This window comes from Arachis ipaensis, chromosome B1 (genome assembly GCF_059453495.1).
Source record: "Arachis ipaensis isolate K30076 ecotype BB chromosome B1, ASM5945349v1, whole genome shotgun sequence".
NCBI classification, from domain to species: domain Eukaryota; kingdom Viridiplantae; phylum Streptophyta; class Magnoliopsida; order Fabales; family Fabaceae; genus Arachis; species Arachis ipaensis.
In genome coordinates, this window is record NC_142436.1 from 21,512,456 (window position 1) to 21,540,384 (window position 27,929).

General features: G+C 38.9%; 2 protein-coding genes and 1 non-coding gene across 3 annotated transcripts; 2 read left to right on the top strand and 1 right to left on the bottom strand.

Annotated features, from left to right (window-relative positions):
• The first annotated feature begins 10,678 nt into the window (after positions 1-10,678).
• On the top strand, positions 10,679-11,370 carry LOC107627134 (putative dynamin-related protein 4A). Its single transcript, XM_021118848.2, has 3 exons — positions 10,679-10,710; positions 10,923-11,199; positions 11,290-11,370. The coding sequence occupies exons 1-3, from the start codon at positions 10,679-10,681 to the stop codon at positions 11,368-11,370; spliced, it is 390 nt and encodes a 129-aa protein (XP_020974507.2).
• Positions 11,371-11,735: 365 nt separating this feature from the next.
• Positions 11,736-25,109, top strand: LOC107627151 (uncharacterized). Its single transcript, XM_088502623.1, has 8 exons — positions 11,736-11,803; positions 11,891-12,017; positions 12,578-12,691; positions 12,790-12,857; positions 13,020-13,094; positions 13,243-13,362; positions 24,887-24,963; positions 25,057-25,109. Exons 1-8 carry the CDS (start codon positions 11,736-11,738, stop codon positions 25,107-25,109), a joined length of 702 nt encoding a protein of 233 aa, XP_088358749.1.
• LOC148575925 (small nucleolar RNA R71) lies at positions 17,702-17,809 on the bottom strand. Its single transcript, XR_015904146.1, has one exon. It is a non-coding gene; the product is annotated as a small nucleolar RNA R71 (small nucleolar RNA).
• Positions 25,110-27,929: the final 2,820 nt, after the last annotated feature.

The window sequence follows — 27,929 nt, forward strand, 5'->3', positions numbered from 1 at the left end:
ACTTCTTGTTAAGTTTTATTTTCTATGCATTTGAATTTTAAGTATGATGTATATAAATAATGTTTAATAAAATATTTATGTTTATGAATTTCAAAATTACTGAATGTGCCAAGTTCTATAATAATAATAATAATAATAAAATTTTTAGTATATGATACTATGTACAGTATTTTTTAGAAAAATATTTTCAATCAAGAAAATAATTTTACTACGCAAATACTTTTACTCATTTTATTATTATTTGTCTTTGAAAAAAATGGTAAGAATATATAGTGAAGATGTTTGCCTTGCAGATAGTGCAAGTTCTCATACCATTCTCAAAAGTAATATATATTTTACACATTTTGTACCAGAAGAAGAATATGTTAATATTATTATTGGCTCAAGCAATGTGATAGAAAACTCCGAAAAAACTATGGTTTTGTTTTTCGGAGGAACAAAATTCATAATAAATAATGCACTATTGTTTATCAAGTTTCTAAGAAACTTGTTGAATTTTAAAGATATTCGCCAGAATGGATATCATGTTGAAACAATGAATGAGAAAAATCATGAATACTTATGTATCATAACTGATGATTTAAATAAGAATGTTATATTAGAAAAGTTACCCTCACTTTCATCTAAGTTATATTATACTAAAATTAGTGTAATTGAATCACATGTCATTATAAATCCGATATTTACCAGCCCAAATGAATTTATAATTTGGCATGACTGATTGGGTCATCCAAAAACAACCATGATGCGAAAAATTATTGAAAATTCCCATGGACATTCACTAAAGAACCAGAAGATTCTTAAATCTAGTGAATTTTGTTGTGGAAAGCTAATTTTAAGGCCATCATCAGTAAATATTAGATTTGAGTCCCCTGAATTCCTAGAAAGGATTCAAGACAATATATGTGGACATATTCATCCACCATGTGGATCGTTTAGATATTTTATGGTCTTAATAGATGCATCTTCAAGATGGTCACATGTGTACTTATTGTCTTCTCGCAACCTGGCGTTTGCGAGTTTATCTGCTCAAATTATTCGATTAAAGCACAGTTTTCAGAAAATCTAATCAAAGCGATTCGTCTTGATAATGCTGGTGAATTTACTTCCCAAACCTTTGATGCTTATTGTATGGCTAAAGGAATAAGAGTTGAACATCCAATAGTTCATGTTCACACACAAAATGGGTTAGCAGAATCACTTATTAAACGCCTTCAATTAATTGCTAGACCCTTACTTATGAGAACAAATCTCCCAACCTCAGCTTGGGGGCATACTATTTTATATGCCGCAGGACTTATTCGTTTGAGGCCAACAAGTTACCATCAGTTCTCTCTTATGCAATTAGCTTTTGGCCAGCAACCAAATATTTCCCATTTAAGAATATTCGGGTGTCCGATATATGTTTCCATTGCACCATCTTTTCGCACTAAAATGGGACCCCAAAAAAATTAGGGATATATGTTGGATATAATTCTCCCTCTATATTGAGGTATCTTGAGATACAAACTGTAGATGTATTTAAAGCTCAATTTTTAGATTGTCATTTTGATGAATTAAAATTTCTAACATTAGAGGAAGAGAATAAGCTTCCTGAAAAGGAACTTAATTGGAATGCATCATCCTTGATGCATTTAGATCTTCAATAAGGGCAATGTGAACTAGAAGTTCAAAAGATTATACATTTGCAAAGAATAGCGAATGAATTGCCTGATACATTTTTTGATACGAAAAGGATCACTAAATCATATATAACAGCTGAAAATGCTCCAATTCGAATTGATGTTCCAGTTGGACAAATGGTCACCGAAACAAATTCATGTAAGAAACGTGGTGGGCCGGTCGGTTCCAAAGACAAAAATTCTCGAAAAAGACTTGTGCCAACTTGATTAGACTTGCTGTCAAAAAGACTTGTATAAGTAATATCATTGTAATACGATTTATTATTTTTAGAATAATTAAAATATTTGTATATTTATTAATTATTAAAATGATACTATATGAACTCTTGTTAAAGGTATTATATTAGGTATTTATTACTTTGGTTATTCTTTGATTTGTTTCTTATCTATAAATAAATTATCAGAAAAGCTCTGCATCCATGTATTTTTTACATGGTTGTTAACCAAGTAATTTCCTCCATAGGTGCGTCCCCCACCCCTCACTCGTTTATCATACACGCGCTACATATAACGTGCTGCAATCTAAAGCTTTGCTCAACGTAAATTTTCTGGTGCAACGTAAACCTCTTCTTCTTCTTCTACTTCTTCTTCTTCTTCTACTTCTTCTTCTTCTTCTTCTTCTTCTTCTTCTTCTTCTTCTTCTTCTTCTTCTTCTTCTTTGCTCGCGTTCTTCCTTATTGATCTACATTGTCTTCATCGTTCTGTTCTGGTCGCGTTCATCTTCTCATTTTCTTATTTCGATCTGGTTACGTTGTATTTATCTTCTTCCTATTCTTCTTCGTTTTCTTCTTCGATCTGCACTTCTGAATCGAAACAATAAATGACTCAACTTCAAATCATTTGAATGGAGAGCGATTTAGATTACTCTTCTGAAACGAATCAAACTGACAAAGTTTGGATTATTCAATTTTGAATCGAATTGAATGGAATACAATTGCTAATTTGAATTGAATTAAATGGATGGAGGTGTACTGAATTGAATTGATAATATGTAAATTATAGGTAGAGTTATTTGAATTTGATTTTATATAATGAATTATGTTTCTTTCACTCAGTACTATACAATTGTTTCACCATGAGTACTGTGTTCGGTTCATTCTGCAGAAAGCTGTTTGAATTTGATTTTATATAATGGATTATGTTTCGTTCACTCAGTACTATACAATTGTTTCACCATGAGTATTGTGTTCGGTTCACCATGAGTACTGTGTTCGGTTCATTCTACAGAAGACTGTTTGAATTTGATTTTATATAATGGATTATGTTTCGTTCACTTAGTACTATACAATTGTTTCACCATGAGTACTGTATTCGGTTCACCATGAGTACTGTGTTCGGTTCACCATGAGTACTGTGTTCGGTTCATTCTGCAGAAGGCTGTTTGAATTTAATTTTATATAATGGATTATGTTTCGTTCACTCAGTACTATACAATTATTTCACCATAAGTATTATGTTCGATTCACCATGAGTACTGTTCATACCCTGGGTCAAGCTATCCGACCCGGGATGTTTAGCGACAAGCCGACCGACCTCTTCAGGTCAGACTATCCGACCTCTTCTCAAAGAGCTCGGACAAAACGCCACAGAGGCCCAAGAAGGCCCAAACGAAGGAACACAGCCCAATCCAAAGGCATCCCAAGCCTACAGAAAGATAAAGGCGGTTCTGTTGAAGATAAGCTGACCTCACCCAAAGATAAGATAAGATAAGATAAGATAACTAACTTATCTTATCTAGAAGGTCACTCCACACCATTATAAATACACTGGAGCACCCAGGTATAACTCATACTCTGATTCTACATAAAAACCTGTTTAATACCCATGCTAACTTAAGCATCGAAGTCTCTTGCAGGTACCCCCCACCCTCCAGGGACCAAGGATCAGCAGTGCAGCCAGTCCAACAAGTCGGACGCGGCGGCTCCGGCCACCATCAACAATTCGAACACAACAGCTCCGACCAACACAGAAGATCTCATCCGAGATCGACCTACAGTTTCAGGTAACCCTCGGAACATTGGCGCCGTTGCCAGGGAACCTGGAAGTCATCCCATCACCATGGCGGACGACCATGACAACGACCACAATTCAGATCTAGAGGACAGAACGCCGCACAAAAACGCGGACGCTACACCAAAAGATACTCCGAAATCTAACAGAGACAAAAACTCATCACATCCGGGAGTAATAGAAGCGCTTCAAGATCGCCTAAAGCAACTTGAAAAAGAAAGCCAGCATCAACAAGAAGTTGGCAAGGATCTACAAAGAGATGTAAGGCGATACCGCGAGTTAAAGGACAAGCTCCTAAAACTCGAAGCAGATCTCAAGGCCAAAACAACTCGATCCGGTCACGAAGACAGCCCCCACAAAGATCAAGACCCATTCACCAAAGAGATCATGAAAGCTAAAGTCCCAAAGGACTTCAAAGCTCCCAACATGACCCCGTACGACGGCACATCAAATCCAAGCCATCATCTTAGCAATTTCAGAAGCAGGATGTATCTCACGGAGGCCTCAGATGCAATCCGTTATTCTCCATCCAAAAAGATAAGGCTAAGAACACCCCAGTCTATTAGGAATCAAGCAAGGAGATCGGGAAAGTCTTCGCAACTACATGGAAAGATTCAACAAAGCGTGCCTGGACATACAAAGTCTGCCAACAGAAGCAGATATCATGGGTCTCATCAATGGCCTACGAGGAGGACCTTTTAGCCACTCAATATCCAAGAAGCACCCAACATCTCTAAACGAGGTACAGGAACAGTCATAGAAATACATCAACATGGAGGAGAACTCTCGACTAGGAGAGAGCTCAGAAACCGAATTCTCCTAACCCACCACAGGACAAGGATAAAGAGTCCAAGAAAAAAGAAGATCAACCCGGGAAGCCTAGAAAATACCGTAATCACACCCCTCTTCGGGTGTCTCTTATGGAGGTTTACCGAGAAATATGCAACACTGAGAAGATCCCACTATCTCGCCCAATCAAAAACAAAGAGGTCGGACGAGTTGAAGGTCCACCTCACAACAAAGAGGTCGGACGAGTTGAAGGTTCACCTCACAACAAAGAGGTCGGACGAGTTGAAGGTCCACCTCACACCAAAGAGGTCGGACGAGTTGAAGGTTCACCTCACAACAAAGAGGTCGGACGAGTTGAAGGTCTACCACACACCGAAGAGGTCGGACGAGTGGAACATCCACCTCACACCAAAGAGGTCGGACAAGTTGAACGTCTACCTCACCCCCCTAAGAGACGTGTTCATATGATAAATGGAGGATTCGCAGGAGGTTCGATCTCCAAATCATCTTGCAAAAGACACCTCAAAAAGGTATATTAAGGAAGGGAGAGAGGTTTGAAATTGACAACGGAATGCGAATAAGCCTTCCGAGATTTCAAAAATTCTTGGGACAACCACCCATTCTCACTAGACCCCGGAAAAGTGAAGAACTCATATTATACCTCGCAGTGGGAAGTCAGGCAATAGCCTCAGCACTAGTCAGAGAAGACGAAAGTGGGCAACAACCCATCTACTTCATCAGCAAAGCTCTACAAAGGGCCGAACTAAACTATCAAAAGATAGAAAAAGTTTGCCAAAGCCCTCGTACTCACCTCTCAACGACTCCACCCATACTTTCAAGCTCACACTATCAGAGTTCAGACCAACCAGCCCATAAAAGGCATCCTACAGAAAACAAACTTAGCTGGAAGAATCCTACAGAAGACAGCTCGGATAATTCGGGGGACCCTGGACAAAACCAAAGAACATCTCGGACAATTCGGGGGACCCTGGACAAAAACAAAAAACAGCTCGGACAAATCGGGGAAAATGAAGTCCGACACATAGAATGCCCGAGCTGATGTGCCCGAGCTGATGCATTTTCAAAACCAGCCAGCACCAACAGCTCGGACAATTCGGGGAACATGAAGTCCGACACATACCTCAAGAGCAGAATGTCCGAGCTGATGCATTTTCAAAACTAGCCAACACCAAACCAAGGAGCAATAACAGAAGCCTCATCCAGGCTAGAAGACCACAATGAGTCAATCTCGAAGGCGGTATAAGGGATGTACTCAGGGTCAGCCACATTAACACACATTAAAACTATGAAATCTAGCTAATCAGACATGCTGTCCGGGATCTTAGTAGACATCTCAAAGACATAGGTCGACTATGGGATTACTACCAAACAACTCGGGAAAATAAGGAAACAACTCGGACAATAATAGCAGAACATCAAGTGACAGACGTGGCAGTAAAAGGGAAACCCCAGGACTCACACGAAAGTCCAGGGGCACCCTTTGGAGGCAACAGGGCAAGAACACAGAGAAAAAAAGTCGACAATCTATACCCAAACAGTCCGAACACCTCTCAAAAGTTCAAAGCAAAAGCTAGAACTTTTGTACAAAAGGAGTCAGGCAACGATGAAAAGAAACAGGAACAGTGACCAAACCCTAAGCAAAGCACACATTCTTCTCAAAGGCGAGCGACAAAAGAAAAGTCACAACAAACGATCAAAGATGCAAACTTTTTGCAGAAAGAACCAAAGTTCTTCATAGCAAAAACCCAAATACAAAGTCAAAGCTTTACATCAAAAGCATGCCAACTTTCCTATAGCCCTACCTGAAGAGCTCCCACAAGTCCTATGGGCATATCGGACAACTCCACACTCCACCACAAAGGAATCACCTTTCTGATTAGCTTACAGAATGGAGGCAATGATCCCAGTGGAGGTCGAAGAAGGATCGCCCAGACTGATCCACTACAGTAAAGAGGCCAACTCCCAACTTCAAAAGGAAGAACTCGACCTACTTCCAGAAATCTGAGAAAGAGCTCGGACCAAGGAAGAGGCGTTAAAACGTCAAATGGCCTCAAGATATAATCGGATGGTAATCTAGGAACAACGATCTTATCCGAATCTGAAATAACATCAGAATAGGTCAGTCAGAAGAAGAGAAGCTAGCAGCCAACTGGAAAGGACCATACTAAATTGTTCAGAAGAATTAGGAAAGGTTGCTACAAAGTGTCCAACCTCGAGGGGCAAGAGCTACCAAGGTCATGGCATGCCTGCAATCTAAAACGGGCACCAGGCCGAGATCCAAAAAGATTGCCCGACCTAGAAAGGTAAGTACTAACATGTACACACTCTTATCTTCAATTTATTGTTTAAAAGATTGCAGATTCCCTAAAAAGTTTCCTACCAAGACGCCCGACTACGGCAGGTCGGCAAGGTGAACACCAAATTCACCGACCGATCACGACAAAGTCGGCAAGATGAAAACCAAATTCATCGTCCGATTACAAAGCGACAAGTCGGTAAGGTGAAAACCAACTTCACCGCCCGACCACGATGAAAACCGAATTCATCGTTTGATTTCGACAAAGGTCGACAAAGTGAAAACAAAATTCACTGCTATACGAAGACGCATTAATCTGAAGCATTCATCGTCCGATTATAAAGCAACAGATCGACAGAAAGTGAAAAACAATTTCACTGCACGATCACGATAAAGACAATCGTCTGATAAAGGTAAAAACGCGATTCACCTAAAAGACGATCTAAAGATAGCAACCACCTTCTACAAATCGGCAAAGATGAACACAGAATAATGTAAGAAGTTATCGAAAGTGATCCGGAAAAAGAACCTGACGAGGTCTTATGGATTGCTAAATAATAACTTAAAGACTGGCCAACGTTAAGAAGTCAGACCAAGTCAACCCAAGTTATAAGTAAACCATGGAAAGAGGTCTGGCCAACCCTATTAAAGAGGATTACTTTAACTTAGAAGGGCCCGACATGACAAAGTCAGCCCAAAATGAAAAAGTTATAAAAGTAGTCCCTGAAAGAGACCTGACAAAGGTCCAAAAAAGAGGATTACAAAAATAACTTAGAAAGAGGACGACGCAAAGAAGTCGACCTCCTACAAACAAGTTATAAAAGTAATCCCTGAAAGAGATCTGACAAAGATCCAAGAAAGAGGATTACAAAAATAACTTAGAAGAGATCGACATAGCGAAGTCGGTCTCCTACAACAAACAAGTTATAAAAATAGTCCCTGAAAGAGACCTAACAAAGGTCCAAAAAAGAGGACTACAAAAATAACTTAGAAAGAGGACGACGCAAAGAAGTCGACCTCCTACAAAAAATAAGTTATAAAAGTAATCCCTAAAAGAGACCTGACAAAGGTCCAAGAAAGAGGATTACAAAATAACTTAGAAGAGATCGACAAGACGAAGTCGGTCTCCTACAAAAAACAAGTTATAAAAGTAAACCCTGAAAGAGACCTAACCAAGGTCCAAGAAAGAGGATTACAAAAATAACTTGGAAAAGGACGACGAGAAGAAGTCGGACCTAATGAAAGCTACAACTTGGACCGACAAGAGAAGTCGGACCAACGAAAGCTATAGCTTGGACCGACAAGAAGAAGTCGGACCAACAAAAGCTACATCTTGGACCGACAAGAAGAAGTCGGACCAACGAAAGCTACAACTTAGACCGACAAGAGAAGTCGGACCAACGAAAGCTACAGATCGGACCGACAAGAGAAGTCGGACCGGCGAAAGCTACAGATCGGACCGATAAGAGAAGTCGGACCGGCGAAAGCTACAGCTCGGATCGACACGAGGTGTCGGACCAATGAAAAGCGTGCGCTAAAAGGGACATAGCTTCACCCAAAAAGCCACGGCTCCACGACAAGGCTATCAAAATTGTTCAGAATGACTAAAAAATGTTCTACGAGAACACTAAAAAGTCGTCGGACAAGTTAGCCCCAAGGACCACCTCGACCAAGCAGAAAGTGGACAAAACCAGCAGTGATCAAAAGAGGTCGGACAACAAAATACCGACACTCTACAAAGATCCACAAATGGGACAAAGACATCTCACAAACGGCCAAAGGAAGGTTAAGAATGCTTTGCTAAAAGGTACGAAGTCTTGAAAAAAGACACTACTCAAAAGGCAAAAGCACAAATCAAAACGGCGCTAAAAAGTCATCCAAACAGACTATAAAAGGTTTCCCATCAGGAACTATACCTAAAAAGTTTTTGGATTATGACTAAAAAGCCTGAACAGTGAAGACAAACAAGTCGGAAGAAGGCTGAAAAGACCTCTCAACAAACTAAAAAGGGCAATACCAGACTCGCACAAGGAGAAACTACTCAAGATCGACCAAAGTCAGGATGCTTGAGCACGACTTCCTCAAAAAGATCGAAGCTCTGAAAGCACGATCTCACGGAAAGGTCCGAACTCAAGCAGGGGCAAAGTCGGACAGGTCAACGTCAGCTAAGAAGAGGCGCAAGTACGATCTCAAAAAAGAACAAGCCAAAACGTTGGGAAACAACTTAAGGCTCAAATGTGCTTAGCTAAAAGGGATACAACTCCACTCAAAGAAGGCACAATCTCAAACAGGGCTACGAACGTCATCCGAGACTAAAAAAGGTTCTATATAAAGAACACTAAAAAGTCATCGGACAAGTCACTAAAAGCTCGAATATCAAGCCGCAAGGATAACTTCGCCAAGGCAGAGGGTTGTCAACACAAACTTAAAGCAAGGCGTGATCCAGAAGGCAAAGGTAGAAAACCCACACTATCACTCAAAAGAGGACGGACTGTGAAGTACCAAACCTCTAGAAAATCTGCAAAGATTGCAAAGCAATGAAGAAACAAGCCAGACAGATGCTTGAGCACGACTTCCAAAGAGATCGAAGCTCTAAAAAGAACGATCTCATGGAAAGATCGAACTCAAGCAGGGGCACTGTTCATACCCTGGGTCAAGCTGTCCGACCCGGGATGTTTAGCGACAAGCCGACCGACCTCTTCAAGTCAGACTATCCGACCTCTTCTCAAAGAGCTCGGACAAAACGCCACAGAGGCCCAAGAAGGCCCAAACGAAGGAACACAGCCCAATCCAAAGGCAGCCCAAGCCTACAGAAAGATAAAGGCGGTTCCGTTGAAGATAAGCTGACCTCACCCAAAGATAAGATAAGATAAGATAAGATAACTAACTTATCTTATCTAAGAAGGTCACTCCACACCATTATAAATACACTGGAGCACCCATGTATAACTCATACTCTGATTCTACATAAAAACCTGTTTAATACCCATGCTAACTTAAGCATCGGAGTCTCTTGCAGGTACCCCCCACCCTCCGGGACCAAGGATCAGCAGTGCAGCCAGTCCAACAAGTCGGACGCGGCGGCTCCGGCCACCATCAATAAGTCGGACACAACAGCCACTACTAGAAAAGTAGTTATTACAAAGGGATATTTCCGACGGATTTTATCCCACGGAAATACAGACGGAATTACAGAGGGATTTTTTGTCGGAAAACAAAAAAAATGAATTAGCATAAATTACAGACAGAGAAAAAATCCGTCGATAATTCCGTCGGAAAAATTAATTTTTTTTCCGTGAAAAATAGTTACAGACGGAAAATCTGTCTGTAATTAAACGGACAAAATGCTGCATTCTATTAAATTATTACAGACGGAAAATCCGCCTGTAATTTAAAATTTTCCGTCGGAAATATTTGATATTTTAGGTTTATGATGGTTGGGGTTATGTTTATCCACGAGCTCCATTCATTCACAGCACACAAATCAAACCTAGCATTCCCCACAGCGCCACCGCCGACGATCTTCTTCTTCTCCTTTCCTCACCCACAGCGCCACCGCCGGCCACTCTAACCGCCGCAGCTACTTTCTCCTTCTTCTCCTCTTCTTTAAACACTGAACCAGTAGAATACAGCCCCTGTGTCTCTCGTTCGCAGAACAAAGCAAGCTCAAGCTCCACCACCGCCGCGCCTCTCTCTCCTTTTATCCCCTTCAGTTTTGGCTCGCATACCTTCGCGCAAGCCCTAGCTCCGTGGCGACCAAAATCGGTTCCACCGTCAGCCGCGGTTCCACCTCTCTCTTGCCCCCTGTTCGAACCGATATGGTGCGTGAACTAGGGTTTTGGTTTTGTGGCAGTGGTTGTTCATCGGAGAGCCACTGGCGATGCTCCTATTCTCAAGCATTCTAAATTCAAGGTGATCTTCGTATTGGCAGCATTATATTTTTCCCTGACTTCAACTCAAAATTCATATGATTTTTTTTGCTTATCGTAATCGCTGTGCTTTCTCATTACTTATTGTGATCTATGTGCTTTTTCAGTTTCTTTTTTAGTTACTAATTCAAACTTTTGATTGAGGACCATGATTGGTTTGAATCTGAATTATAATTGTTTACAATATTTTGTCAGTATTAGTTTGGGAGGGAAATTGACAATGGTGGATCTTCCTGGTATAACTAGGGTTCCTGTTCATGGCCAGCCTGAAAATATCTATGATCAGATCAAGGATATTATCATGGAGTATATTAGGCCTGAAGAGAGCATTATTCTGAATGTTCTTTCTGCTACCGTTGATTTTACTACTTGTGAATCCATAAGAATGTCTCAGTCTGTGGATAAAACTAGTTTGAGAACCTTGGCTGTTGTAATAAAGGTTGATAAGTCTCCTGAAGGCTTGTTGGAGAAGGTAACTGCTGATGATGTTAACTGGTTTGAGTCTCATCCAATGCTTTCAAAGATTGACAAATCCATTGTTGGTGTTCCTGTTCTGGCACAGAGGCTAGTTCAAGTTCAAGGCATGATCATATCCAAAACTCTGCCCGAAATTGTGAAGAAAATCAATGAGAAGCTGACTTAATTTCACCAAGATGCTCAACCAGAAGTTCTCCCTCAATCACAGGTACCTCTTCATATCTTTTAGCTGACTTCAAATTAAATTATGCAAAAATATTTATCTAATTTGTTTAATTGGTTCTTGGTTGGAATCTGATTGCGACCAGCGTTTCAATGGGGCCTACTGAGATCCCTTCTCAGTCAACAGAGACTATTAAGATTCCTACCGCTAACTATGAGTTTGGTGCAACCTTCATTGATCATCCCAAGGTGCTTTCCCCCCCCTCTGATTTTGCTTAGTTTCGTTTCGTTGTTGTAAGTTCCAACACTCATTGACGATGATATTATTGTGCTTGGTTTAGTTGATGCTGTTAGGGAGAATATTGACTGATGGAAGGCTCAATGCAAGAGTCAAGTGCGACGTCTCTGAAAATCTCACTCTTAAAGCCAATGCTCGGGTATTTATGCTCCTTTTCTATTATAAGGGAAATGCCACAATTTTTCTGTTGTTTATGAGCCTTTGATATTCTGCTACACAATTTCAGAGGAGTCTCAATGCACAACATAAACAGTCGTCTTAACATGATGAACAAAAACAGAGAGATATCCCTTTGTGGACTGAAAATGAGGGCTGTTCAGCTTTCAACAGATCACAGCACAAGTATTGAAGAGGTGTGTTTCTTTCTTTTTTTCAGAAAAAAAAATGTTTTTGTTGATCAATGAAGTAAATAACAAATGGTATTTATTTTGAGAAGCTAAGGAATTGTGGTCACATCTTGAAATTCTGAAATGTGATCCACTAGACATACATTAGTTATTGAATTGCGTTCTACTACTTGGTGCTTGCATGTGTATGTGTGAGTTGTTTGAAATTTGAATAATTTTGTTTATGTTTCAGTTTTTTCTGTCTCATTGGCTTTTATTCACATTTCATCATCATAATATTTTTTACTATCCCCTTTTTGTGAGCAATGTCTGCATATTTTCATATCCATGATTTACATATGCAACACATATTGCAGTCAAGAACAAGATTGACCTTATTATTTAGATGAGATAGCTTGATTGAAACTTCTAAAAATGGATAAGAGCAAATTAAAAGGAAAAGTTTGTGTGGTGCTATTTATGAACATAATTAATTATAAGCCTTTTCTAGAAAGAAAAGTTTTCGTATTTTTAAGATGTTGGTTTTATTCCTTTGTTGATTATTTTTTTTTCAATTTTTCTTGCAGGAAGTGTTTAGAATAAGAGTAGAACACCCAGATGATAATCAAGCCATATTGAATGATAGAGTGAAAGGACAATTAAAAGTCACCAGAGCATTTGGTGCCAGATTCCTGAAGAGGGTCAGTTGATCTTCTGACTTTGGCTATCTAAAATTTAGTTTGATGTACTCCTTTTGTATTAAAGACTCCTCTGATATTAACAAAGCATTGAAGTTAAGGTGCTTTTCTTTTGTGTGGTATATTGGTATCATGGAAGGGAGCATGATAACCATAGCAACTATTTTCTGCAATTCAGATTTTCACTAGCAACACTTTCAGGTTTCTCTCTCTCTCTCAAAAACTTTTTCTTTTTTTGTTGGTTTAGGAGATTATGTTTGTGAGCATAATGATTATATTGAGAGACAGAATTTTGTGGAATACTCAATTTTTTATTTATTTATTGTCACAGGCTGCTCTCAAGGCTGGCAAACAAACACAAGATGGGAGAGATGAGGAAATCACAGCCCTTCGTGTGGAAATTCAGGTAATTTTTGAAGAAAGCATGCTTTTTTTTCCATAGTTAGATTACTATATCTTGCTTTTCAGGGCTATGCATTGTAGCTGTTACTGCAGGTTAGATTCTTCTTCAGGGCTATGCATTGTAACTGTTTGTGATTATATCTTGCTTATAGAGGGTTTAACATTGCAATGCTTGTAACTGTTCATTATGTTACAATATTGGATTCATTGTTTGAAATTTGGGGAAAGAAAGATGGGCCTCACGGTAATATTTCTCATGGACTAATGATTCTGTATTTGATTTTTATTTTATAAAATTGCTAACCATTGATCATTGCAGTTTCCAATTTCATTTGTAAATCCTAAGGCACCTCGATATCTGTGCCTTGCTCAAGGGAAATCTTGGGATGACTTATGATGAGCGGATAATTTATACGCTTTTTGACATTGTTTTTAGTATATTTTTAGTAGGATCTAGTCACTTTTAGGGATGTTTTCATTAGTTTTTATGTTAAATTTACATTTCTGGACTTTACTATGAGTTTGTCTGTTTTTCTGTGATTTCAGGTATTTTCTGGCTGAAATTGAGGGACTTGAGCAGAAATCAGATTCAGAGGTGGAAGAAGGACTGCTGATGCTGTTGGATTCTGACCTCCCTGCACTCAAAGTGGATTTTCTGGAGCTACAGAACTCGAAATGGCGCGCTTCCAATTGCGTTGGAAAGTAGACATCCAGGGCTTTCCAGCAATATATAATAGTCCATACTTTGGCCAAGAATTGATGACGTAAACTGGCGTTCAACGCCAGCCTTCTGCCCAAATCTGGCGCCCAGCGCCAGAAAAGGATCCAAAACCAGAGTTGAACGCCCAAATTGGCACAGAAACTGACGTTCAACTCCACAAATGGCCTCTGCACGTGCTACACTTCAGCTCAGCCCAAACATACACCAAGTGGGCCCAGGAAGTGGATTTATGCATCAATTACTTACTCATGTAAACCCTAGTAGCTAGTTTATTATAAATAGGACCCTTTACTAGTCTTTTTGACCATCTTTGGATCCTGGATTGTATTTCGATCCTGTGATCACGCTTTAGGGGGCTGGCCATCTCGGCCATGCCTAGACCTTCACTTATGTATTTTTAACGGTAGAGCTTCTACACTCCATAGATTAAGGTGTGGAGCTCTGCTGTTCCTCAAAGATTAATGCAAAGTACTACTGTTTTCTATTCAATTCTTCTTATTTCGCTTCTAAGATATCTATTCGCACCCAAGAACGTGATGAAGGTGATGATTATGTGTGACGCTCATCATCCTTCTCCCTTATGAACACGTGCCTGACAAACACTTCTGTTCTACATGAATTAAGCTAGAATGAATATCTCTTAGATCTCCTAACCAGAATCTTCGTGGCGTAAGCTAGAATGATGGCGGCATTCAAGAGAATCCGGAAGGTCTAAACCTTGTCTGTGGTATTCTGAGTAGGATTCAATGATTGAATAACTGTGACGAGCTTCAAACTCGCGATTGTTGGGCGTTAGTGACAGACGCAAAAGGAGGGTGAATCCTATTCCAGCATGATCGAGAACCGACAGATGAATAGCCGTGCCGTGACAGGGTGCGTGAGCATATTATTCACTGAGAGGAGGGGATGTAGCCACTGACAACGGTGATGCCCTTGCATAAAGCCAGCCATGGAAAGGAGTAAGACTGATTGGATGAAGATAGCAGGAAAGCAGAGGTCCAGAGGAACGAAAGCACCTCCATTCGCTTATCTGAAATTCCTACCAATAAATTACATAAGTATCTCTATCCCTCTTTTATTATATCATATTCGAAAACACCATTATCACTTTATATCCGCCTGACTGAGATTTACAAGGTAACCATAGCTTGCTTCATACCAACAATCTCCGTGGGATTCGACCCTTACTCACGTAAGGTATTACTTGGACGACCCAGTGCACTTGCTGGTTAGTTGTATCGAAGTTGTGACAATTATGTATTGAGATCAACGCACCAAGTTGCTCACGTTGCCAGGGATTGTTTGAGCCTGGACATCACAATTTCGTGCACCAAGTTTTTGGCGCCGTTGCCGGGGATTTGTTTATTTCTGTTTGGCGCCAATAATCGTCTGAGTTTTCGGCAAGAGTTGTCAAAGATCCCAATCCCGGCAACAACACCAAGTTTTTGGCGCCGTTGCCAGGGATTGTTTGAGTTTGGACAACTGACGGCTCATCTTGTTGCTCAGATTGGGTAACTTTCTTTTCGTTTTCTTTTCAAAAATTTTTCAAAAATATTCTCAAAATTTTCTCATCTGTTTTCGAAAAAAAATTTATATAAAAATGTTTTCAAAAATTTATTCAACATTTTTAAGAATGAATTCTAGTGTTTCATGAAGCATGTTGAAGCCTGGCTGGCTGTAAAGTCATGTCTAAATTTATTTGGACTGAGGCTTGCAATTTGTTATCAAAGAGCAATATACTCTCGTGTTAAAGGCTGAAGCTTGGCTGGCCATTGGCCATGTCTAGTGTTTTGGATTGGAGCTTTTTTTGAAAGCTTGGCTGGCTAGTGAGCCATGTCTAGTTCCTGGACTGAAGCTTTAGACTAACATGGCAAGATTCGTAGAATTCATATTAAAAATTTTTGGAATCCTTATTTTTCCTTTTAATATGCGAAAAATATAAAATAAAAATCCAAAAAAAATAGAAAATCATAAAAATCAAAAATATTTTGTGTTTCTTATTTGAGTCTTGAGTCATATCATAAGTTTGGTGTCACTTGCATATGCATCTTGCATTTTTCGAAAATATCATGCATTCATAGTGTTCTTCATGATCTTCAAGTTGTTCTTGGTAAGTCTTCTTGTTTGATCTTGATGATTTTTTGTTTTGTGTCTTTTCATGTTTTTCATATGCATTCTTGAATTCTTAGTGTCTAAGCATTAAAGAATTCTAAGTTTGGTGTCTTGCATGTTTTCTTTGCATTAAAAATTTTTCAAAATTGTGTCTATGATGTTCATCATGATCTTCATAGTGTTCTTGGTGTTCATCTTGACATTCATAGCATTCTTGCATTCATCACATGTTTTGATCTAAAAATTTCATGCATTGCATTTTTTTGTGTTTTTCTCTCTCATCATAAAAATTCAAAAATCAAAAAAATATCTTTCCCTTTTTCTCTCATCAAATTCGAAAATTGAGTTGACTTTTTCAAAAATTTTTAAAAATTAAATTGTTTCTCATGAGTCAAATCAAATTTTCAATTTGAAAATCTTATCTTTTTCAAAATCTTTTTCAAAAATCAAATCTTTTTCAAAATTCTTAGTTATTTTCGAAAATTCCAAAAATATTTTTCAAAAAATCTTTTTCTTATTTTTATACCAAATTTTCGAAAATAACATAATCAATTAATGTTTTGATTCAAAAATTTGAAGTTTGTTACTTGCTTGTTAAGAAAGATTCAAACTTTAAGTTCTAGAATCATATCTTATGATTTCTTATGAATCAAGTCATTAATTGTGATTTTAAAAATCAAATCTTTTTCAAAACTAATTTCAATCATATCTTTTCAAAAATATCTTCTCATCTTATCTTTTTCAAAAATATCTTTTCAAAATATCTTTCCTAACCTCCTAACTTCCTATCTTTTCAAAATTTGTTTCAACTAACTAACTAACTTTTTGTTTGTTTCTTAACTTTTTCAAAACTACCTAACTAACTCTCTCTCTCTCTAATTTTCGAAAATATCTCCCCTCTTTTTCAAAAATTTCTTTTTTTATTAACTAATTATTTTTATTTTTAAATTTTAAAAAAAAAATTTCGAAAATTTCTAACATTTTTCAAAAACCATTTTTCAAAAATCACTAACTCTTTTTCAAAATAATTTTCGAAAACTATCCCTCCCCCATCCTATTCTATTTATTCATTCATATCCTAACATCTCATCTCACATCTCTTCCATCCGTACAGTTGTGTTTCTTCCTTTACATCACATTCTTTGTCTCCCCCTCTTTTCTTCCACTCACAAAGGGATCCCTATACGGTGGTATAAAGGATCTCTATTATTATTATTATTTTTCTGTGCCTTCTTCTTTGTCATATGAGCAGGAGCAAGGACAAGAACATTCTTGTGGAAGCAGATCCAGAACCTGAAAGGACTCTGAAGAGAAAATTAAGAGAAGCTAAAATACAACAATCCAGAGATAACCTTTCAGAAATTTTCGAACAGGCAGAGGAGATGGCAGCCGAAAATAATGATAATGTAAGGAAGATGCTTGGTGACTTTACTGCACCTAATTCCAATTTACATGGAAGAAGCATCTCCATTTCTGCCATTGGAGCAAACAACTTTGAGCTGAAACCTCAATTAGTTTCTCTAATGCAGCAGAACTGCAAGTTTCATGGACTTCCATCTGAAGATCCTTTTCAGTTCTTAACTGAATTCTTGCAGATATGTGATACTGTTAAGACTAATGGAGTAGATCCTGAAGTCTACAGGCTCATGCTTTTCCCTTTTGCTGTAAGAGACAGAGCTAGATTATGGTTAGATTCTCAACCCAAAGACAGCCTGAACTCTTGGGATAAGCTGGTCACGGCTTTCTTAGCCAAGTACTTTCCTCCTCAAAAGCTGAGCAAGCTTAGAGCTGATGTTCAAACCTTCAGACAGAAAGAAGGTGAATCTCTCTATGAAGCTTGGGAAAGATACAAACAGTTGACCAAAAAGTGTCCTTCTGACATGCTTTCAGAATGGACCATCCTGGATATATTCTATGATGGTTTATCTGAGCTATCAAAGATGTCACTGGACACTTCTGCAGGTGGATCCATTCACCTAAAGAAAACGCCTGCAGAAGCTCAAGAACTCATTGACATGGTTGCTAATAACCAGTTCATGTACACTTCTGAAAGGAATCCTGTGAGTAATGGGACGCCTATGAAGAAGGGAGTTCTTGAAGTTGATACTCTGAATGCCATATTGGCTCAGAATAAAATATTGACTCAGCAAGTCAATATGATCTCTCAGAGTCTGCATGGAATGCAAGCTGCATCCAACAGTACTCAAGAGGCTTCTCCTGAAGAAGTAGCTTATGATCCTGAGCACCCTGCAATAGCAGAGGTAAATTACTTAGGTGAACCTTATGGAAACACCTATAACTCAACATGGAGAAATCACCCAAATTTCTCATGGAATGATCAAAAGCCCCAACAAGGCTTTAATAATGGTGGAAGAAACAGGTTTAGCAATAGCAAACCTTTTCCATCATCAACTCAGCAACAGACAGAGAACTCTAAACAAAATGCTTCTAATTTAGCAAATCTAGTCTCTGATCTATCTAAGACCACTGTAAGCTTCATGAATGAAACAAGGTCTTCCATTAGAAATCTGGAAGCACAAGTGGGCCAGCTGAGTAAAAGGATCACTGAAATCCCTCCTAGTACTCTCCCAAGCAATACAGAAGAGAACCCAAAAGGAGAGTGCAAGGCCATTGACATAAGCGCCATGGCCGAACCTCTGAGGAGAGGAGAGGACGTGAATCCCAAGGAGGAGGACCTCCTGGGACGTCTAGTGATCAATAAGGAGCTTCCCTCTAGGGAACCAAAGGACTCTGAGGCTCATCTAGAGACCATAGAGATTCCATTGAACCTCCTTATACCCTTCATGAGCTCTGATGAGTATTCCTCTTCAGAAGAGAATGAGGATGTTACTGAAGAGCAAACTGCCAAGTTTCTTGGTGCAATCATGAAGCTGAATGCCAAATTATTTGGCATTGATACTTGGGAAGTTGAACCTCCCTTGTTCATCAATGAACTAAGTGATCTGGATCAACTGACATTGCCTCAGAAGAGACAGGATCCTGGAAAGTTCATAATACCCTGTACCATAGGCACCATGATCTTTAAGGCTCTTTGTGACCTTGGTTCAGGAATAAACCTCATGCCCCTCTCTGTAATAGAGAAACTGGGAATCTATGGGGTGCAAGCTGCTAAAATCTCACTAGAGATGGCAGACAGCTCAAGAAGACAGGCTTATGGACAAGTAGAAGATGTATTAGTAAAGGTTGAGGGCCTTTACATACCTACTGATTTCATAGTCCTGGATATTGGAAAGGAAGAGGATGAATCCATCATCCTAGGAAGACCTTTCCTAGCCACTGCAAGAGCTGTGATTGATGTTGACAGAGGTGAAATAGTCCTTCAATGGAATGAGGACTCCCTTGTGTTTAAAACTCAAGGATCTCCCTCTGCAACCATGAAGAGGAAGCATGAAAAGCTTCTCTCAATGCAGAGTCAACCAGAGCCCCCACAGTCAAACTCTAAGTTTGGTGTTGGGAGGCCACAACCAAACTCTAAGTTTGGTGTTGAACTCCCATATCCAAACTCTAAGTTTGGTGTTGGAGAGTCTTAACAAAGCTCTGCACATCTGTGAGGCTCCATGAGAGCCCACTGTCAAGCTATTGACATTAAAGAAGCGCTTGTTGGGAGGCAACCCAATGTTTATCTAATTCTTATTTTTATTATTTTTCATGTTTTCTTAGGTTCATGATCATGTGGAGTCACAAAATAAATATAAAAAAATTGAAAACGGAATCAAAAACAGCAGAAGAAAAATCACACCCTGGAGGAGCATCTGTCTGGCGTTCAGCGCCAGAACAGAGCATGGTTCTGGCGCTAAACGCCCAAAATGGGCAGCTTCTGGGCGCTGAACGCCAGAACAGGCATGGTTCTGGCGTTCAACGCCAGAAATGGCACACAAATGGGCGTTGAACGCCCAAAATGGCCACCAACCTGGCGCTGAACGCCCAGAGTTGGGTACAAAGGCATTTTTACATGCCTAATGGGTGCAGGGATGTAAATCCTTGAACACCTCAGGATCTGTGGACCCCACAGGATCCACTTAGGATCTGTGGACCCCACAGGATCCACTCAGAATCTGTGGACCCCACAGGATCCCCACCTACCTCCACTCACTTCTTCTCACCACTCTCTTTCACACAACCCCATAAACACTCTTCCCTAAAAAGCCCTTCACCAATCACCTCAATCTCTCTTCCCCATTAAACCTTCGCCACTCACATCCACCCACTCTTCCCAATAAACCTACCTCATAAACTCCACCTACCTTCAAAAATTCAAAACCAATTTTCCACCCAAACCCACCCATATGGCCGAAACCTTCCCCCCCTTCCCTTCCCTATATAAAGCCCTCCATTTTTCATCAAATTCACACAACACACCCCTCTACACTCCTCTTGGCCGAAACCACATCTCCCTCTCCCTCTCCATATTTCTTCTTCTTCTTCTTCTATTCTTTTGTTTATTGCTCGAGGGCGAGCAATATTCTAAGTTTGGTGTGGTAAAAGCATAAGCTTTTTGTTTTTCCATTACCATTGATGGCACCTAAGACCGGAAAATCCTCTAGAAGAGGGAAAGGGAAGATAAAAGCTTCCACATCCGAGTCATGGGAGATGGAAAGGTTCATCTCCAAAGCCCATCAAGACCACTTCTATGATGTTGTGGCCAAGAAGAAGGTGATCCCTGAGGTCCCTTTTAAACTCAAAAGAAATGAGTATCCGGAGATCCGACATGAAATTCAAAGAAGAGGTTGGGAAGTTCTAACAAATCCCATCCAACAAGTCGTCATCCTAATGGTTCAAGAGTTCTATGCCAATGCATGGATCACCAAGAACCATGATCAAAGTAAGAACCCGGATCCAAAGAACTATGTTACAATGGTTCGGGGGAAATACTTAGATTTTAGTCCGGAGAATGTGAGGTTGGCGTTCAACTTGCCATACATGGAAGAGAATGCACGCCCCTACACAAGGAGAGTCAACTTTGATCAAAGGTTGGACCAAGTCCTTATGGACATATGTGTAGAAGGAGCTCAATGGAAGATTGACTCCAAAGGCAAACCGGTTCAACTAAGAAGATTGGACCTCAAGCCTATTGCTAGAGGATGGCTGGAGTTTATTCAATGCTCAATCATTCCCACTAGCAACCGGTCTGAAGTTACTATAGACCGGGCCATCATGATCCATAGCATCATGATTGGAGAAGAGGTGGAAGTTCATGAGATTATACCTCAAGAACTCTACAAGGTGGCTGACAAGTCCTCCACTATGGCAAGGTTAGCCTTCCCTCACCTCATTTGCCACCTATGCAATTCAGCTGGGATTGACATAGAGGGAGATATCCTCATCAAAGAGGACAAGCCCATCACTAAGAAAAAGATGGAGCAAGCAAGAGAGCCCAGTCATGGAGCTCAAGAGGCGCAAGAAGCTCACTTCCATGAGATCCCTGAGATGCCTCAAATGCACTTTCCTCCACATAACTATTGGGAGCACATCAACACCTCCCTAGAAGAATTGAGTTCCAATGTGGGACAACTAAGGGTGGAACATCAAGAGCACTCCATCATGCTCCATGAAATAAGAGAAGATCAGAAAGCAATGAGGGAGGAGCAACAAAGACAAGGAAGAGACATAGAAGAGCTCAAGGACATCATTGGTTCCTCAAGAAGGAAACGCCACCATCACTAAGGTGGATTCATTCCTTGTTCTTGCTTTCTCTGTTTTTCGTTTTCTGTATTATGTGCTTATCTATGTTTGTTCCTTCATTACATGATCATTAGTAGTTAGTAACTTTGTCTTAAAGATATGAATGTCCTATGAATCCATCACCTCTCTTAAATGAAAAATGTTTTAATTCAAAAGAACAAGAAGTACATGAGTTTCGAATTTATCCTTGAACTTAGTTTAATTATATTGATGTGGTGACAATGCTTCTTGTTTTCTGAATGTATGCTTGAACAGTGCATATGTCTTTTGAAGTTGTTGTTTAAGAATGTTAAATATGTTGGCTCTTGAAAGAATGATGACTAGGAGACATGTTATTTGATAATCTGAAAAATCATAAAAATGATTCTTGAAGCAAGAAAAAGCAGCAAAGAACAAAGCTTGCAGAAAAAAAAAGAAGAAAAAAGAAAAAAATAGGCGAAAAAAAAGAAAAAGAAAAAGCAAGCAGAAAAAGCCAATAACCCTTAAAACCAAAAGGCAAGGGCAAATAAAAAGGATCCCAAGGCTTTGAGCATCAGTGGATAGGAGGGCCTAAAGGAATAAAATCCTGGTCTAAGCGGCTAAACCAAGCTGTTCCTAACCATGTGCTTGTGGCGTGTAGGTGTCAAGTGAAAACTTGAGACTGAGCGGTTAAAGTCAAGGTCCAAAGCAAAAAAAAAAAAAAAAAAAAAAAAAAAAAAAAAAAGAGTGTGCTTAAGAACCCTGGACACCTCTAATTGGGGACTTTAGCAAAGCTGAGTCACAATCTGAAAAGGTTCACCCAATTATGTGTCTGTGGCATTTATGTATCCGGTGGTAATACTGGAAAACAAAGTGCTTAGGGCCACGGCCAAGACTCATAAAGAAGCTGTGTTCAAGAATCATCATACTGAACTAGGAGAGTCAATAACACTATTCAAAATCTGAAGTTCCTATAGATGCCAATCATTCTGAACCTCAATGGATAAAGTGAGACGCCAAAACTATTCAAGAGGCAAAAAGCTATAAGTCCCGCTCATATGATTGGAGCTATGTTTCATTGATAGTTTGGAATTTATAGTATATTCTCTTCTTTTTATCCTATTTGATTTTCAGTTGCTTGGGGACAAGCAACAATTTAAGTTTGGTGTTGTGATGAGCGGATAATTTATACGCTTTTTGACATTGTTTTTAGTATGTTTTTAGTAGGATCTAGTCACTTTTAGGGATGTTTTCATTAGTTTTTATGTTAAATTCACATTTCTGGACTTTACTATGAGTTTGTGTGTTTTTCTGTGATTTCAGGTATTTTCTGGCTGAAATTGAGGGACTTGAGCAGAAATCAGATTCAGAGGTGGAAGAAGGACTGCTGATGCTGTTGGATTCTGACCTCCCTGCATTCAAAGTAGATTTTCTGGAGCTACAGAACTCGAAATGGCGCGCTTCCAATTGTGTTGGAAAGTAGACATCCAGGGCTTTCCAACAATATATAATAGTCCATACTTTGGCCAAGAATTAACGACGTAAACTGGCGTTCAACGCCAGCCTTCTGCCCAAATCTGGCGCCCAGCGCCAGAAAAGGATCCAAAACCAGAGTTGAACGCCCAAACTGGCACAGAAACTGGCGTTCAACTCCACAAATGGTCTCTGCACGTGCTACACTTCAGCTCAGCCCAAACATACACCAAGTGGGCCCAGGAAGTGGATTTATGCATCAATTACTTACTCATGTAAACCCTAGTAGCTAGTTTATTATAAATAGGACCCTTTACTAGTCTTTTTGACCATCTTTGGATCCTGGATTGTATTTCGATCCTGTGATCACGCTTTAGGGGGCTGGCCATCTCGGCCATGCCTGGACCTTCACTTATGTATTTTTAACGGTAGAGTTTCTACACTCCATAGATTAAGGTGTGGAGCTCTGCTGTTCCTCAAAGATTAATGCAAAGTACTACTGTTTTCTATTCAATTCTTCTTATTTCGCTTCTAAGATATCTATTCGCACCCAAGAACGTGATGAAGGTGATGATTATGTGTGACGCTCATCATCCTTCTCCCTTATGAACGCGTGCCTGACAAACACTTCTGTTCTACATGAATTAAGCTAGAATGAATATCTCTTAGATCTCCTAACCAGAATCTTCGTGGCGTAAGCTAGAATGATGGCGGCATTCAAGAGAATCCGGAAGGTCTAAACCTTGTCTGTGGTATTCTGAGTAGGATTCAATGATTGAATGACTGTGACGAGCTTCAAACTCGCGATTGTTGGGCGTTAGTGACAGACGCAAAAGGAGGGTGAATCCTATTCCAGCATGATCGAGAACCGACAGATGAATAGCCGTGCCGTGACAGGGTGCGTGAGCATATTATTCACTGAGAGGAGGGGATGTAGCCACTGACAACGGTGATGCCCTTGCATAAAGCCAGCCATGGAAAGGAGTAAGACTGATTGGATGAAGATAGCAGGAAAGCAGAGGTCCAGAGGAACGAAAGCACCTCCATTCGCTTATCTGAAATTCCTACCAATGAATTACATAAGTATCTCTATCCCTCTTTTATTATATCATATTCGAAAACACCATTATCACTTTATATCCGCCTGACTGAGATTTACAAGGTGACCATAGCTTGCTTCATACCAACAATCTCCGTGGGATTCGACCCTTACTCACGTAAGGTATTACTTGGACGACCCAGTGCACTTGCTGGTTAGTTGTATCGAAGTTGTGACAATTATGTATTGAGATCAACGCACCAAGTTGCTCACGTTGCCAGGGATTGTTTGAGCCTGGACATCACAATTTCGTGCACCAACTTAATATTAGTTGAGCATAGTGAGTGAAGTGATACATGCCATTTATATGAATCATCATGATAAAATTCAGTACCATACTCTTTAGACACTTGATCTATTAAGTGGATATGACATAAATGAAGCTACACCATTTATTGAGTGGAGTATTAAGGGAAAGACTCCAATGCAATCTCCTGCTAGAACATTAGCTTGTGTATTGCATAAATAATACTCTTGAATTTTATATATATGAGAAAATTGGCTTTATATATATGAGAAAACTAATAACACACCATTGTATAGAAAGTCTATTGTTATAAAGCTTGATATTGATTTGAAATTGTTGTGTGTACTTATGTACACATCGAAATTGACATAATACATTTTGAAGTATGTTAAAAACAAGTTTTTTGATGCAGCTGTGCTACTTTAAGTTGTGATCAAAACCTCACGTCTTGAGTGCCTTTAATGACTTCTATGATTGATGTAGGGAAGTTTTGCTTGCAAATGTAAAGGCTGCAATCATTGGAGGAGGATTGATGGGCTCTGGAATTCAAACAGCAAAAGGTACTAACTTTAGTTTCTTTTTTCTTTTATTTTTCATGGATCTTTATATTATTATGTTTATACTGATTTTCTTACTCTGTCTCCTCTATACAGAGTGTCCAAAATCTGGATGGGTATCAATAGAAATCAACATTGATACTGTCTGAAATCTGTTATCATTCTTCATTAGTAATAAATTAATAATGACATTAGTACTAATGATTAGAACCATGTTATATACTAACTAATATTAGAGCTTTTGATTTGAAGTAATGATTTATGCTCCTATGCTTTCACTTTTTGTTGCAGGTTTGCTTATACTTTAATTTGCACTGGTGTTTTCATGTGTGTGGTAACATGTCTAGGACATATGGCAGCAGGTAGCATGAATGGTTATTGTCTCTCTCATGTGTATCCTTTTTCATTGCTTGTGTCAAGTGTATACGGTAGAATGGAATAGCTAACAAATTGAATCACACATAATACTTCTCAATTTGTGATTATTATTCTTGTAATTAAGTTATTAAAAAAAATATTAAAGAAAAAAGACTTTTTATTGGTCAACTAAGTAGAACATTTGGCTTGCTGCACTTTCTATAATTTTGAGATTAATGACCTTAATTCAAAGCCAGTATATAGTGAGCATGATCATGATTTTCCTGTCCAGCCAATGAGAGAATTTCCTGTCCAATTTTTCTTGAAGGTTATTGTAGGAGAGATCAAGCACTCCCAAGCTGCTCATGTCACCAACTTGTGGAGGGACTTTTCCAGTGAGTTGATTGTGGGAAAAATCAAGTGCTTCTAATTTCAACAGATTCCCAAGAAAAGTTGGGATTTCACTTGAGAGATTGTTGTATCTGAGGTCTAAATTGATCTGAAGATTTTGAAGTTTTTCAATTTCTGTTTTAGTATGAAAAATAACACAGCTTTTAGTATAGTTAATAGTTTTAGTATGGTTGAATAATACATTGAGGATTATAGTTGATGTATCAATACATTTTGTTTGTATTTTGAATTATATTGACTTGTTTGTTTATTATAGTACTTTTCTTTTAGTTTGATAATACAATAAATTTGTTTATTTTTTTGAAATATTATAAATATTTGAATACAAATTAGATAAAAATTTGTATTAAATTTATATTTATTTTGTATGAAAACAAGTTGATTTTGTAATTGAAAAATAAAAAAATTCTATTTTACCTTACTGACGGATTTACAGACGGATTTTCTGTCTGTAATCAGAGTGTGAGATGATTTTCTAAGGTTCAAATTACAGACGGAAAATCCATCGGAAAATTCGTCTGTAATTACAGACGGAAAATCCGTCGGAAAGTTCGTCGCCTTTGGGAAATGGATAGAAAATTTACAGAGGAAAAATCCATCGGTAACTGATAAAAATCCGTCTGTAATTTTCCGACGAAAAAAAATCCGTCGGTAAATAATTTCCGACGGGGCTTTTACAGAGGGACAAAATCCGTCGGTAATTTCGTCGGTAACCAAAAATTCGTCTGTAATAAAGAGTAAACCGTCTGTAAATCTGTCTGTATTAATCAATTTTCTAGTTGTGAGCTCCGACCAGCACAGAAGATCTCATCCGAGATCGACCTACAGTTTCAGGTAACCCTCGGAACAAGTACTGTGTTCGGTTCACCATGAGCACTGTGTTCGGTACATTCTACACTATTAAAAACTCTTCTTCCTCACCTTCTACTGCTTCTTCACCAGAGAGAGAAGGAGGAAAAGACAAAAAAATACAGTAGTAATAACAACAAAAGAATGACGATAAGGAGAAAACACGTGAAGAAGAAGGAACGCGAAAAAGGAGGAGAAGGAGGAGGAGGAGGAACGCGAAGAAGAAGGCGAAGAAAAAGAAGACGCTCCATGCGTAAACGAGCGTGAGAAGAAAAAGCGTGGGGAAGAAGAAGAAGAAGAAGAAGAAGCATTGGGCAAGAGCGATTTTGTGTGTGTTGGACGCGTGTATTTCACGTTTCATTAATGGTATTGGATTTTTTGGTGTCGGGCCAACTTGGTTACATGGTTACATGGATGTGTAGCATCCTTGATAAATTGTATCTTGTAACATATTTGCACACAGTAAATATTAGGACATATTCATCAGGTGTTCTCTTTTGGTTTTTAATATGGTATCAAAATTTAAGGGGTTTTTTCTCTTTTGGTCACTCTTCTTGTTAGCTTCATGATATGTCAAATTAAATTTTGATGACCGACAAAATCAAATATAATTTAATGATTTCATTAATGTGTTATTTGACGTTTGTTCAAGTATGTCTATGAACTAAAGAATTTCTCCTTAATATAAGCAAACTAGGTAACTTCGAAAACTGAGACAGTCAAAACATCAATTGATACAATCTCAGAAGCTAAGCTAAGTAAATTGTTTATCTGAGAAGCTATGTAGCTAACTTAGAAGAAACATAGCACATCTCAGAAGAATGTTGTCCTTTCCATGTGCGAAATTGTTGAAGGTGTGAAACTGTGTATCTTAGAAAGCATGATACGGTTCATTTTGCCTCCAACGTTTGAATTTCAGCACATGCTCAATAAGTCAAACAGTTCCGAAGAAGCTCTTATTTCTTCTGCTACAAAATACATTGTATAACTTTGAAAAATGATAAAAGACAGTGACAGAAGCAAAAGACACATCACCCCTCACACATCTCTATGTCACTTTTCAGCTTGAGACTACATAAGCAGAGCTTTAAAATCTCTATTGGATTATGAAGATTTTTTAAAAGTTTATAGATTGAAGAATCTGTTCATAGAGCCTCTTCTCTACGTCTTCACCCGACAAGAGAAGTAGCTTCCAACCTAGGAATTCATTGTACAACTAGTTATATATTACACTTGTAAATCTGAGAATGCCTTGTTCTGTGTTGTAAAAGTTCTATGGCAGTATCTCTGAAATAGAATAGGATTTGGAGCTGCTGAATTCACAAACGTTTCAATCTTCCTACATACATTAT

Coding starts and splice junctions, on each gene's coding strand:
- LOC107627151 (XM_088502623.1), top strand. CDS start 11,736: ATGGAAGGCTCAATGCAAGAGTCAAGTGCGACGTCTCTGAAAATCTCA. Junction 13,095..13,242: donor CCCTTCGTGTGGAAATTCAG/GTAATTTTTGAA, acceptor TCTTGCTTATAG/AGGGTTTAACATTGCAATGC. Junction 24,964..25,056: donor TGGAATTCAAACAGCAAAAG/GTACTAACTTTA, acceptor TCCTCTATACAG/AGTGTCCAAAATCTGGATGG.
- LOC107627134 (XM_021118848.2), top strand. CDS start 10,679: ATGCTCCTATTCTCAAGCATTCTAAATTCAAG. Junction 10,711..10,922: donor TCAAGCATTCTAAATTCAAG/GTGATCTTCGTA, acceptor ATATTTTGTCAG/TATTAGTTTGGGAGGGAAAT. Junction 11,200..11,289: donor CTGAAGGCTTGTTGGAGAAG/GTAACTGCTGAT, acceptor GTTCTGGCACAG/AGGCTAGTTCAAGTTCAAGG.